The sequence below is a fragment of the Podarcis muralis genome, chromosome 3 (assembly GCF_964188315.1).
Source record: "Podarcis muralis chromosome 3, rPodMur119.hap1.1, whole genome shotgun sequence".
In the NCBI taxonomy this organism is placed as follows: domain Eukaryota; kingdom Metazoa; phylum Chordata; class Lepidosauria; order Squamata; family Lacertidae; genus Podarcis; species Podarcis muralis.
The window spans coordinates 1,806,260-1,819,466 of NC_135657.1; the positions used below are offsets into that span (position 1 = coordinate 1,806,260).

The following is a 13,207-nucleotide window of genomic DNA, read 5'->3' on the forward strand; positions in this document are numbered from 1 at the left end:
AGGCACACCACCATTACAGCCCCGTGACGTCAGCGCGCAGCGTCACGCCGGGAGGGACGCACGAAAGTGTAAGTTTCAATTTTCCCCCCTCCCCCTTGCCTTCCTTCTGTGCCAACCGCCAAAAAGCCAAGAAAAAAGCCAAGACTTTAGGGCAGCAGGTCGACACGGAAGAAGCTCCTACCTAAGGACAGGTGCGACGGCCGTGTCCTCTTCTGCCACACTTGGCAGCCCTGCCTCACGGTCGTGACTCCCACCCTGATTTCTCCCCGCAGGTCGAGCGGCACAGGCAGCCCAATGTGTCCAGCCCAGACACAAGCCCCGCTTCCCCACTCTAGATCCTGAATGCGACCAAGTGCTCTGGACTCCCGAGCAGGGTGGGAAAGAGGACTCGCATCTGGTAGCCTCCGGGCTCCTCGCCTGCTCGAGGGATGGCATTGCAGGCAAGCTGCCGGCCGTCGCCATCGCCGCCCCCTCATGCGAGTGGACCTGCCCGGAGTGGTGGGCCGGGGGAGGCTCGCTCTCTGTGGGGATGTGGCCCGCACGCGCGGCCCCGCTTCCTCCTGCCCAGGGCTGAGCTCCTTACCCGCGATCTCGGTCTCGCGCACGCGGATCCCACTTATTCCGAAGCTCGCGCCACTAGCCGGGGCTCTCACACCGTGCCAGGGCGAGGCGGCGCGGCCCACTGACGTCATCGCGGCTCGCCGCCGCCCTCGACTTCCCTGTTCCCTCCCCTCCCTCGGGTCGCCGTGGTTACCGAGGACTGCAAGCTGCTCAGGCGAGCGTGGGGCATTAAGTGGGAGAAGGAAAATTAAAATTAAAACTCGCCTGAAGGCCGCCTCTCCGGATATCTTTCGAATTTTTTAATTTTTCCCGCGGCACACCAGGCAACGTCTCGCGGCACACTAGTGTGCCGCGGAACACCGGTTGGGAAACACTGCTTTAAGTCTTCCTGTCTCCTCTCCTTGCAAGTTCGCTGTCTTTACCTCCCCCCTCCCAGGCAGCCTCCTTTATCTCTAGCGTCCCTTATCTCGCTCCCAGTTGCTTGCTGATCAGCAGCTTTGTTTCAACACCCCCTTCCCTCTTTTTTTTTTAAAAAAGCATGATCTGCTTTTCGCCCCTGGGCAATTTGCTCTAGGGATCACACACTCACTCCATAAGACGCACAGACATTTCCCCTTACTTTTTAGGAAGAAAAAAGTGCGTCTTATGGAGCGAAAAAGGTAATTATTATATTACCGACTGGTTTTGGGTTTTATCTGTGTTGTTTTAAATTGTGTGAGCCGCCTTGAGGGAAAATCTGGGACATAAATAAATGGAATGAAAATATGGATATGTTACACGTCCTTTACCAGTGAGGAAGAAAAAGGTGCCCCCCCCATATCAAATTTTATGAAGCCTTTAAGAAGTTTTCTGATTGAATGCAGGCTGCCAGCTGGGACCCCTTTGCCCTCCGTCTCTCCTTGGTTTTAGGGGGGTGCCCACCCCATGCCCTGCACCCAAGGGAGTCAGGCGATGAGACTTGTACATCTGTATCTTTATTGGTCTGGAAATTATACATGTGGCTGCTGTTACATGATACATGGATACCAGGGTTACACATCGGCGGGGGACTGATGACGCAAACCAGCTGCACCATGGAACGGGCGCATGGGCGTGCATGCGCTCACAGAAACAACACAACACGCACGCAACGGGAAGCACTGCAGCCGATCCTCACAACACACGCACGGCTGTCGCAAGAACGGGCCGCCTTGTGGGGCGACAATATTTTGGAGGGTGAATGAGCTTGTGCCCCACAGTCCTTTGCATCGCTGCAGAGGGTACCTTGGGGGCACCTTTTGGGATTGTGGGGCGCATGCACGCCCTTTTGGGGGCGTCTGCAGCTGCCTCCAGCCCACCGAGGTCTTCCTCAGCCAGAGCTGGCATGTTGGCACGCTGCCCGCTCCTCAGCCTGGCTGACCTGCAGGTGGTGGGGCACCAGTTCCTGAAACGGGGGTGTTCACTGTGCGAAGGTGAGAGAGGCTAGAACACCTTGCATATTTTCTGTGGATCCAGCCCAGAAGTTCAGACGGAATTCTGTAGCCTCTCCACGTGAAAGATTCCGAGTTCAGTCCCTGGCAGGATCTCCAGAAGGTTCTGGAGGAAAAACTCTCCTCTGGCTGAGTCCCTGGAGAGTCACAGATCAGCCTCCTCAGGACATCATTGGAGGCTTTTAAGCAGGGGCCACCTGTTGGGGATTATTCAGCTGCAATTCCTGCATTGCTGGGGGTTGGGATAGATGGCCTTTGGAGGGTCCCTTCCAACTCTGCAGTTCTGTCCCACGATTCTGTGATTCCAGGCAACGGAGGAAGGCCATTGGGTTCGTGGGAATCTCTCTCCGCTCTACCTGGACATGCTGTTGGGGGTTCAACCTGAGCCCTTCTGCACTCAAGGCAGCTGCTCTGCCCCCTTATGATTGACGAGGCCATCTCCAAACCTGCCTTGCAGTGTGGCTGACTACTCTGACGGCCAGCAGCTCTGCCTAAAAGGGTCTCGTGCAAAGCAAGCCGTCCATCCCTGATCTACTGCCTTTCAACTGGAGAGTCCAGGGATCAAACCTGAGGCTGCCTTCTGCACGCAAAGCCTGGGCTCTACCAATGAACTACGGCCTGTCCTAACCGGCTCTCCTTTTCTCCTGCTGTGGGAGAAACGGGAATCGTGGGAAACAGCCTGCAGGTGTTCTACCGGGAGCACTGAACATCTGTGCCGCCTGCCCTGCTCTTCTGCTTTCTGCAACAACCCGCATCCGGAAATGTAGCAGCTAAGGCTTTTCCTCCCAGGAAGAGTATCGCCAGCTAAGAAGAGCCTGCTGGGTCAGGACAGTGGCCCATGCAGTCCAGAATCCTGTTCTCAAAGTGGCCAACTAGATACCTTAATGGGAAGGCTGTTAGCAGGATCCGAGCATGAGAGCACTCTCCTGTCCTGCAACTTCCAGCAACTGGGGTTCAGAAGCATCGCTGCCTCTAACCAGTGGGAGAGAGTTCCATAGTTTAACGATGCGTTTTTATGTGTTGGGCTGCTGCTAAAAGGCGCAGGAGCAGGGCAAGGGGAAAAGGTGGCAACCTTTCATATGCACATATGCACACACCCAAATCTACACATTGCGATGGCCTGGGACTGGGGCTCAGACTCAGAACTGGAGAAGTCTCAGTCCGCACCGGATCCTTTGCCTCAGGCATCATCTGAACCAAGTCTGGGGCCTGATCCTGAAGAGCCCCAGTCTGCACAGGTTCCCCTGCAACAAGCACCAGCTGGGCCGAGTCAGGGGCCTGATCCTGCCCTGGCTCCAGATGCGGGGATGACCTCGTTGCCTCCAGCTGGGCCATCACGTACAGCTGCTCCACTACCGGTTGGGTCAGGGGAGGCTGAGGCGGCCTCTGGGTCTAGTCACCCACCGATGTCTCCTGAGCTGCAAAGACTGAGGTCTGAGAGAAGGAGAGACCTGAGTACTCGCAGGAGGAGTGCTCTCTTTCGGGCGAGACAGGGAGATGAGTCGCCGGGGGATCAGGACCGGCCGTTACCCCGACAGAGATAAAAGGCTGCGGGAGCAACATTGCTGTTTGCCAGAACCTGCCTGTGATCCTGTGCCTGACCTAGCCTGGTTTCCTGCCTTGGCCCTGTCAGACTGACTTCTCGCGGAATCCTTGGATTTGGGACTGGATCTGGACCGCGTGGCTCGGGTTAACCCCCAGGCCCAGCACACACATGTACAAATGTTGCTCTTCCACTGCAATGGAAAACACCTCGCATCTTTCCCCAGCTCACACTTAGGTTGACCAAAGGAGAAGAAGAAGAAGAAGGGTTTGGATTTGATACCCCGCTTTATCACTACCCGAAGGAGTCTCAAAGCGGCTAACATTCTCCTTTCCCTTCCTCCCCCACAACAAACACTCTGTGAGGTGAGTGGGGCTGAGAGACTTCAGAGAAGTGGGACTGGCCCAAGGTCACCCAGCAGCTGCATGTGGAGGAGCAGAGACGCGAACCCGGTTCCCCAGATTACGGGTCCACCGCTCTTAACCACTACCACCACGCTGGCTCACTTCCAAAGGAGTCTTCGGAAGGGCAAATAGCCAGGGATCTGGGGATCTGTTTAGCGGTTCGATCTCAGTGGTCCTGGGGCAGGGGGCGGGCAAAGAAGGTGCTTGACACGAGGCGGGAGGGTGGCTGGAGTTTAGCAGCTGCAAATCTTCGCCTTGGATGGTTCTCCAGTTCCCCCGAAGCTGCTGCAAATGGTGCCCCGAACTGTGCAGAATAAATGAGGGCAGGAGCTGGGGTGGTGGGACCTTCCATGGATGTGGGGGGCAGCTGCCTGCAGTCAAAAAGAGTCGGTCCGCCTGCCCACCACCAACACATCTACCCCCACCCCTTTTTTATGGGGGACAAAGGAACCGCTCACATTCCTGGGGGCCCCGGGGGTCCCGGTAACCCCGGCCGCCCCTGGATCCCAGGGTCCCCTTTGGGCCCGGTCGGCCCGATTGAGCCCGGCGGCCCCATTTTCCCTGGGATGCCTGGCTTCCCCTGCAGCCCAGGAGGTCCAGCTGGTCCCGGTGGCCCCCCAGGCCCTGGGGGCCCCACATCACCCTTGGGGCCCGCTTGTCCTTTGGCGCCCCCTTGTCCGAAGCTTCCCTTGGCCCCTTTGAAGCCGGGGAGTCCTTTCGCGCCCACGAGGCCTCTCTCGCCTGCAGGGCCTGGGTTGCCTGGGGGGCCTTGGGCTCCTGGGGGGCCCGGTGGCCCTAGGCTCCCGGAATCGCCTTTCGCTCCTCTGCTCCCGGTCGGCCCTTTGACGCCAACATCGCCTCTGAATCCTCGAGGGCCAGGGGGGCCAGGGACACCTGGATAGGACGAGAGGGAAATATGGGGTCAGCGACAGTAAACTATGCAACAACATCTAGGGCAGTGTACCACTATGAGATTGTGGTGGGGGGTCAGTCTGGATGGTGCCCTGGGTCCCCTTTCCAATTTTTGGCTTCCTGTGCCCAGTGAGGCTTGGGATCCTATAGAAGAGATTGCTGAGCCATGCAGGTTTCTTTGTAAGAAAAATGACCACTTGAATATCCTCATCGGCATCCCTAAATAATGATCTGAGTTGTAAGAGCAACAACTAAGGATCGATGGAGGCCAACAGATTGAGGTTGAATTCTGACAAGACAGATGTACAGTCATACCTTGGGTTGAAGTAGCTTCAGGTGGAGCGTTTTCGGGTTGCACTCCGCGGCGACCCAGAAGTAACGGAGCACGTTACTTCCAGGTTTCGCAGTTCAAAATGGCGTCACAGGCATGCGCGGACGCGGCGAATCACGACCCGCGCACACGCAGATGCGGGTTGCTTTCACTTCAGAATGCAAACGGGGCTCCAGAACTGATCCCGTTTGCATCCAGAGGTACCACTGTACTGTTTTGGGAGACAGGGGGCGGGCAGGTATGGAGGACTCCCTGGTCCTGAATGGGGTAACTGTGCCCCTGAAGGACCAGGTGCGCAGCCTGGGAGTCATTTTGGACTCACAGCTGTCCATCCACACCGTATACCATGTTTGAAGACATAAGGAGAGACTCCTGGATCAGGGCTGTTGCAGGAATTTGTGTATAGGTTGGGGGGGGGGGGTTGCCCCTCCAGCAGATCTCATACACATGCAGCCCACTACCAAAACCAGCACAGTCACTTTGGGGACTTTTGTCATTTATCCCCACAAAACACTTCATCACAGTTTCTTCCTATCTATTCAAAGGGCCTTTGCTGCAGGATACCAAATGGAAGAATTCACTGATAAATGTACTGGCTCACTGGGAAAACTTCAGAAATTCCTATAGACATGTGAGCTCAGCTCCTCAGCAGCCCCTCTGCCTGAGGGATAATCCCTGGCATCCTGATACCTGAGTGCCAGACAGGTAGCCATTCCAGAAAGAACAAACCCAGATGAGGACAAAAGGGTGGGATGAACTTGGCTGGGAAACAGGGAAATGTAAAGATCTCTTTTGTTACACTTGATGGGTGTTTGGTGGAGGGCAAGGAGAACCATGGGGCAGGGTCCAGGATGCTCAGATTACGGCCACCAGACCTCCCCTTTCATGATGTAACCATGATGTAGTTTTTTTTTTGGGGGGGGGTGTAACATGGAGATTAGTAGCTAATTAAAGTTTGGGTACTCTTTTGTTTGGGGCTTCCATCCTGTTTCACTTGGTGGCAGGTGGGAGTCCTGTCGCGACAGTCTTCAATAAAGACCAAGCCTACTGCTCTGGTATTCCTGGCTGGTGCCCTTGTTTTTTTCCCCAAGGGAGCCCTCAGATTTCTCTGTTTACAGGGTCGACAGAAGCAAAGGAGTCTTGCTGAGATTCTTGGCTCTTTTGCTGGGTCTCTAGGATTTGGAAGCTGAGCCGGGACATTTGCAAACAAACAGGTCTCCCAGAGACTGCCCGGAGGCGCCTCTGGGCCGGTGTCTTTCTGCAACATGTCACAGGCAACTGTGTGATGTTCTCCTTGCCAACCTGAGGGTGCAGAGGGGAGGATCCAGCCTGGGACTGCTTAGATCTGGCTACCTGGCTGGGAGGGTCTGGGAACTCAGTGTGCTGGGATCTGCAAGGAGAGAGATCAACAGCAGCCTCGAGCGCTCAGCTCCCACCCAGAGAAAGCCAAAGAAAACCTCCAGGAGGTTCGGCCCCCCCAGCTGGCGTTTGCAAGCTCACAGCCCCGCCGGCTTGGGATGCAATCCTGTATTGACTCAGACCATCCTGCCAGGCCACGCACATAACTGGCCAGTCTGAGGCGGTACCCAGGGGTGGTTCTGGCTTGCGCCAGCTCGCTGTGCATTGCACTCTTTTTCCATAGCAATAAAAAAAATTTAAAATAACAGAGCTCAGCAGCAGGAAGGATAAACAGCACTCGGAGCAGCTGGGCCAGGGAAGTGGGGGAGACTTTGCTGAAGCTGCAGCAACAGGGCAGCTCCTAAGAGGCTCAAAATTTAAGGGAGGTGGGCAGGACGATGAAGGTCCCGGCTTGGCACCCCAAATCTAGGGCTTTGTTTGATCCAATGCTCAGCTCAAAAATCAGGAACTCTGTCTTGAAAGGTGCGTGGGAGAAATAAAGGGGGTCTCTGAGCATAGGCAGAGTGCTCTCATCACTAATTGTTGCCAGCTTCCAGGCAGCTAGGGAGACTCAGACCAGTATCAGACTTTGTCGACTGCATCAATTCTAGGAAGTCAATGGTCGGTCTAGCTCAGCATCCGGTTCTCACAGTAACCAATCAGATACCTGTGGGAAACCTGCAAGCTGGATTTGAACATAATAATAATAATAATAATAATAATAATAATAATAATTTATTATTTGTACCCCACCCATATGGCTGGGTTTCCACAGCCAATCTGGACGGCTTCCAACAAAGATTAAGAATACATTAAAATATCACACATCAAAAACCTCCCTGAACAGGGCTGCCTTCAGATGTCTTCTGAATGTCAGGTAGTTGTTTTTCTCTTTGACATCTGGTGGGAGGGCCTTCCACAGGGCAGGTGCCACTACCGAGAAGGCCCTCCGCCTGGTTCCCTGTAGCTTTGCTTCTCGCAATGAGGGAACTGCCAGAAGGCCCTCGGCGCTGGATCTCAGTGTCCGGGTAGAACACTGGAGGTGGAGACGCTCCTTCAGGCATACTGGGCCGAGGCTCTTTAGGGCTTTCAAGATCAGCACCAACACTTTGAATTGTGCTCGGAAACGTACTGGGAGCCAATGTAGGTCTTTCAAGACCGGTGTTATGTGGTCTCGGCAGCCACTCCCAGTCACCAGTCTATCTGCCGCATTCTGGATTAGTCGTAGTTTCCGGGTTACTTTCAAAGGTAGCCCCACATAGAGCGCATTGCAGTAGTCCAAGCGAGAGATAACTAGAGCATGCACCTCTCTGGTGAGACAGACCGCGAGCAGATAGGGCAGATAGAAAGTCTTTGGGCAGGGAGGGTCTCATCCTGCATCCCAGATGGAGCTGGTAAACAGCTGCCCTGGACACAGAATTAACCTGTGCCTCCATGGACAGCTGTGAGTCCAAATGACTCCCAGGCTGCGCACCTGGTCCTTCAGGGGCACAGTGACCCCATTCAGGACCAGGGAGTCCTCCACACCTGCCCACCCCATCCCCCAAGAACAGTACTTCTGTCTTGTCAGGATTCAACCTCAATCTGTTAGCTGCCATCCATCCTCAACCACCTCCAGACACTCACACAGGACCTTCACCGCCTTCACTCTTCTCTCCTGTGATTTCCAGCAACTGGGCTTCAGAAGCTGACTATGGAGGCAGTTCTACAGTTTAACTATGCACAGACCCAGGTCTGGAATTTTGGTGGCGTGCAAAAAGTCCAATGCGCTGAGACAGCAGCCATAGCAGCAGCAGCAGCAGCGCACCTTGGCGGGTCTGAACAGATCCTCGCATTGCAGCAGGGTCCCCCCCCCCACGCCATAGACTTTCACTCCCTGCCGCAATGTGTGAAGCATCTTCCTAAAGGCAAACCCTCTTTCCTTCCACCCTGGGAGGCCGGAGTCACAGCCAGAGCGCTGACACTCAGCTGCTTCCAATCAATGGCCTGTGTGTGTTTTTTATGATGCATGTTGCAGCGCGTGTCAAATGGGAACCAGCTGCGGGGACCACGTCCTGTACGCTGCAGCGCCTGAACGCTGCGTTCACGTGAGAACAGATGAAGGAAGGCTGGCATTGTGCCTTGCCGCTGGCCTACTTGATGCCTAGGTCGCTCGTGGCCTGGCAGAATTTTCAAGGGATTAGATGAGGTAAAGGTAAAGGACCCCTGGTGGCACTGTGGGTTAAACCACAGAGCCTAGGACTTGCCGATCAGAAGGTCGGCAGTTCGAATCCCCGCCACGGGGTGAGCTCTTGTTGCTCAGTCCCTGCTCCTGACAACCTAGCAGTTCGAAAGCATGCCAAAGTGCAAGTAGATAAATAGGTACCGCTCCGGCGGGAAGGTAAACAGCATTTCCGTGCGCTGCTCTGGTTCGCCAGAAGTGGCTTACTCATGCTGGCCACATGACCCGGAAGCTGTACGCCGGCTCCCTCGGCCAGTAAAGTGAGATGAGCGTCGCAACCCTAGAGTCGGCCACAACTGGACCTAATGGTAAGGGGTCCCTTTACCTTTACCTTTAAAGGACCCCTGGATGGTTAAGTCCAGCCAAAGGCGACTACGGGGTTGCGGCACTCATCTCACTTTCAGGCCGAGGGAGCCAGCATTTGTCCACAGACAGCTTTCTGGGTCATGTGGCCAGCAGGACTAAACCACTTCTGGCACAACAGGACACCGTGACGGAAACCAGAACGCATGGAAATGCCATTTACCTTCCCGCCACAGCAGTACCTATTTATTCACTTGCACTGATGTGCTTTCAAACTGCTAGGTTGGCAGGAGCTGGGACAGAGCAACGGGAGCTCACCCCGTCGCGGGGATTCAAACTGCCAACCTTCTGAACAGCAAGCCCAAGTGGTTCAGTGGTTTAGACCACAGCGCCACCCACGTCCCTATTAAGGTAAAGGTCAAGGACCCCTGGATGGTTAAGTCCAGTGAAAGGTGACTATGGGCCAGGGAAGTCGGTGCTCATCTCACTTTCAGGCCGAGGGAGCCGGCGTTTGTCCACAGACAGCTTTCCGGGTCGTGTGGTTAGCATGACTAAACCGCTTCTGGAGCAACAGGACACCGTGATGGAAACCAGAGCGCACGGAAATGCCGTTGACCTTCCTGCCGGAGCGGTACCTATTTATCTACTTGTGCTGGTGTGCTTTCGAACTGCTAGGTTGGCAGGAGCTGGGACAGAGCAATAGGAGCTCACTCCATTGCGGAGATTCAAACCACTGACCTTCTGATTGGCAAGCGCAAGAGGCTCAGTGATTTAGACCACAGCGCCACCCACTTCTTCAAGGGTTTAGGTGGCAGCCTGGCAGCAGATCTGCCCACAAATGGTTGAGGGAGTTGGGGATGTTTAGCCTGGAGAAAAGAAGGGGCTGAGAGGTGATATGAGAGACATCTTCACAAACCTTAAGGGTTTCCCATGGAAGATGGAGCAAGCTCTTCTGCTGCTCCAGTGGGGAGGATCTGAACCAATGGATTCCAGTTGCAAGAAAGGAGATTCCGACTAAACATTTGGAAGAACCTTCTGATGGTAAGAGTCATTGGACAGTGGGACCGACTCCCTCCTTTGTTGGAGGTTTTTAAGCAGAGACTGGATCCATCAAGGATTCATTAGCTGTGATTCCTGCACCACTGTGGTTTCGACTAGATGACATTTGGAGGCCCCTTCCAACTCCACAATTTATGACAATATTCCCAGCAGGACTTCCTGCCTGCACATTAATCCTGCATCGATCATCTTTGGCCTAAAAGAAGCTAGTTTGGAAACTCTTCTTTTCCTGCAAGTCACCAAGTGAAGGGATGACTTTATGAGCTGAAATGAGCACATATATTCTTATGCTCCTGCGACCACCGTAGATTGCAGCTGAAAGGGTGACTTTCAGGCATTTCTTCTGCTGCTGGGGACCCTGCAACTTATATTCCTGAGATGGGGAAGCAGAACTTTCCCATGAGGAAAAGTTGCAGAGTTTGGAGGCTTCTTAGTTTAGAGGGAAAGCAAGCAGGAGGCAACATGACAGAAAGTTAGAAAATTATGCCTGGTGTGATCTCATTGTACTGCTTGTCTGTTTGCTTCGGCCCAGTATCCCTGAAGGAGCATCTCCACCCCCGTTGTTCTGCCTGGACACTGAGGTCCAGCGCTGAGGGCCTTCTGGTGGTTCCCTCCCTGTGAGAAGCCAAGTTACAGGGAACCAGGCAGAGGGCCTTCTCGGTGGTGGCACCCGCCCTGTGGAACGCCCTCCCACCAGATGTCAAAGAGAAAACCAACTACCAGACTTGTAGAAGATATCTGACGGCAGCCCTGTTTAGGGAAGCTTTTAATGTTTGATGCGTTACTGTATTTTAATGTGTTGGAAGCCACCAAGAGTTGCTGGGGAAATGATGCCAGATGGGCGGGGAATAAATAATAAATTATTATTATTATTATTATTATTATTATTATTATTATTATTATTATTATTATCTCATTGTACTGATTGCCTTTTTGCTTCTTAGCAGGGTTTTTATAGCTATCCTGGTTAGTGAATCTGGAATAAAAGCAGGCTATCCAAGACAACAAAAATGATTGTGGGGCTGGAGTGACTCCCTCCTGAAGAAAGGTTTGGGACTTTTTAGCTTAGAGAAATAGCGAGGAAGACGTGACACGATAGAAGTTTACAAAATTAAGCATGGCATGGAGAAAGTGGAGGATTTTGTTTCTCTCTCTTTTTTTTTTTTTTAAAATATATTTATTAAAATTTTCACATAAAACATAGATCAGAAATAACACAATTCATCATTGTCAATTTAACATCTCTCAGTTGTTGCATAGGACTCCCCCACACCTCCCGCATACACTTGCATCATTATTAAATTAATTTCAAACAAATTATCATTTTGCTCATAGTCTTAGTTTGGATTAGCATATAATTCATCCTTAAGTCTAATTTGGTGATAGACAATTGTTTTCTACTCTGGCATCCGGTTCAGCACTCAGCCAAATTACAATATTTTTGTAAATAGATCTTAAATTTCTTCCAGTCTTCTTCCATCCTTTCTTCTCCCTGGTCCCGGATTCTGCCGGTCATCTCGGCTAGCTGCATATAGTCCATCAGCTGCATCTGCCATTCTTCCACAGTGGGTAGCTTCTGAGTTTTCCAGTTCTTGGCAATCAATATTCTTGCTGCTGTTGTTGCATACATAAAAAATGTTCTGTCCTTTTTTAACACACTCTGGTCGACAATACCCAAGAGAAAGGCCTCTGGTTTCTTAGTAAAGGTGTATTTAAACACCCTTTTTAATTCATTGTATATTGTCTCCCAAAAGGCCTTCACTCTAGGGCATGTCCACCAGAGGTGAAAAAATGTTCCTTCATTTTCCTTACATTTCCAACATTTACTATCAGGCGAATGGTATATTTTAGCTAATTTAACAGGGGTCATGTACCATCTATACATCATTTTCATCACATTTTCCTTCAACGCATTACATGCAGTGAAGTTCAGCCCAGAGGTCCACAACCTTTCCCAATCTTCAAACATAATATTGTGCCCAATGTCCTGAGCCCATTTTATCATTGTTGATTTTACCATTTCGTCTTGTGTGTTCCATTTCAGCAGCAAGTTATACATTTTTGAAAGTACTTTAGTCTTAGGTTCTAACAGTTCAGTTTCTAACTTTGACTTTTCCACTTGGAATCCTAACTTTTTGTCATTTTTAAACACTTCTTTAATCTGAGCATAGTGTAACCAGTCTCTCACTTTATCTCTCATCTTTTCTAAACTCTGCAATTTCCAGTTGTCCCCATCCTTTTCTATTATCTCCCAATATTTTGGCCAATTGGCCTCCATATTGACTCTTTTTCGAGCCTTGGCCTCCAGGGGTGACAGCCACCTCGGAGTTTTGTTCTCCAATAAGTCTTTGTATTTTGTCCAGACATTAAAAACTGATTTTCTGACAATATGATTCTTAAAGGCCTTATTTGTCTTAGCTTTGTCATACCATAAATAAGCATGCCATCCAAACGCATTATTAAAACCTTCCAAGTCCAAGACATCCGTATCCTCAAGAAGTAACCAATCTTTTAGCCAGCAGAACGCTGCAGCTTCATAATACAACTTTAAGTCTGGCAGGGCAAAGCCCCCTCTTTCTTTCGCATCTGTTAGTATTTTAAATTTAATTCTGGGCTTTTTGCCCTGCCAGACAAATTTAGAAATATCTTTCTGCCACTTCCGAAAACACTCTGTCTTGTCTACAATCTGTAGTGTCTGAAACAAAAATAACATTTTTGGCAGTACATTCATCTTGATGGCAGCTATTCGGCCTAACAAAGAAAGTTTTAGTCTTGACCAACTATCCAAGTCTCTCTTAATTTCTGACCAACATTTTTCATAGTTATCTTTAAAAAGACTCAGGTTTTTTGCTGTTATATTTACCCCCAAGTATTTGACTTTCTTAACCATGTTCAGTTCTGTCTCTTTCTGAAGCTGTTCCAACTCAGTATCTGTCATGTTCTTCCCCAACACCTTAGTTTTTTGCTTATTCAACTTAAATCCTGCCACTCGACCAAAGTTTTGAA

The 13,207-nt window shown here is 51.5% G+C and overlaps 1 protein-coding gene across 1 annotated transcript in view; it reads right to left on the reverse strand.

Annotated features, from left to right (window-relative positions):
• Window positions 1-1,517: 1,517 nt before the first annotated feature.
• SCARA3 (scavenger receptor class A member 3) overlaps window positions 1,518-13,207 on the reverse strand; it is a 44,327-nt gene continuing 32,637 nt past the window's right edge. Inside the window, exon 6 of the mRNA XM_028725286.2 lies at window positions 1,518-4,871. Within this exon, the coding sequence (XP_028581119.2) occupies window positions 4,432-4,871 (440 nt within the window). The 3' untranslated portion in view covers window positions 1,518-4,431. The remainder of the gene's footprint in view (window positions 4,872-13,207) is intronic.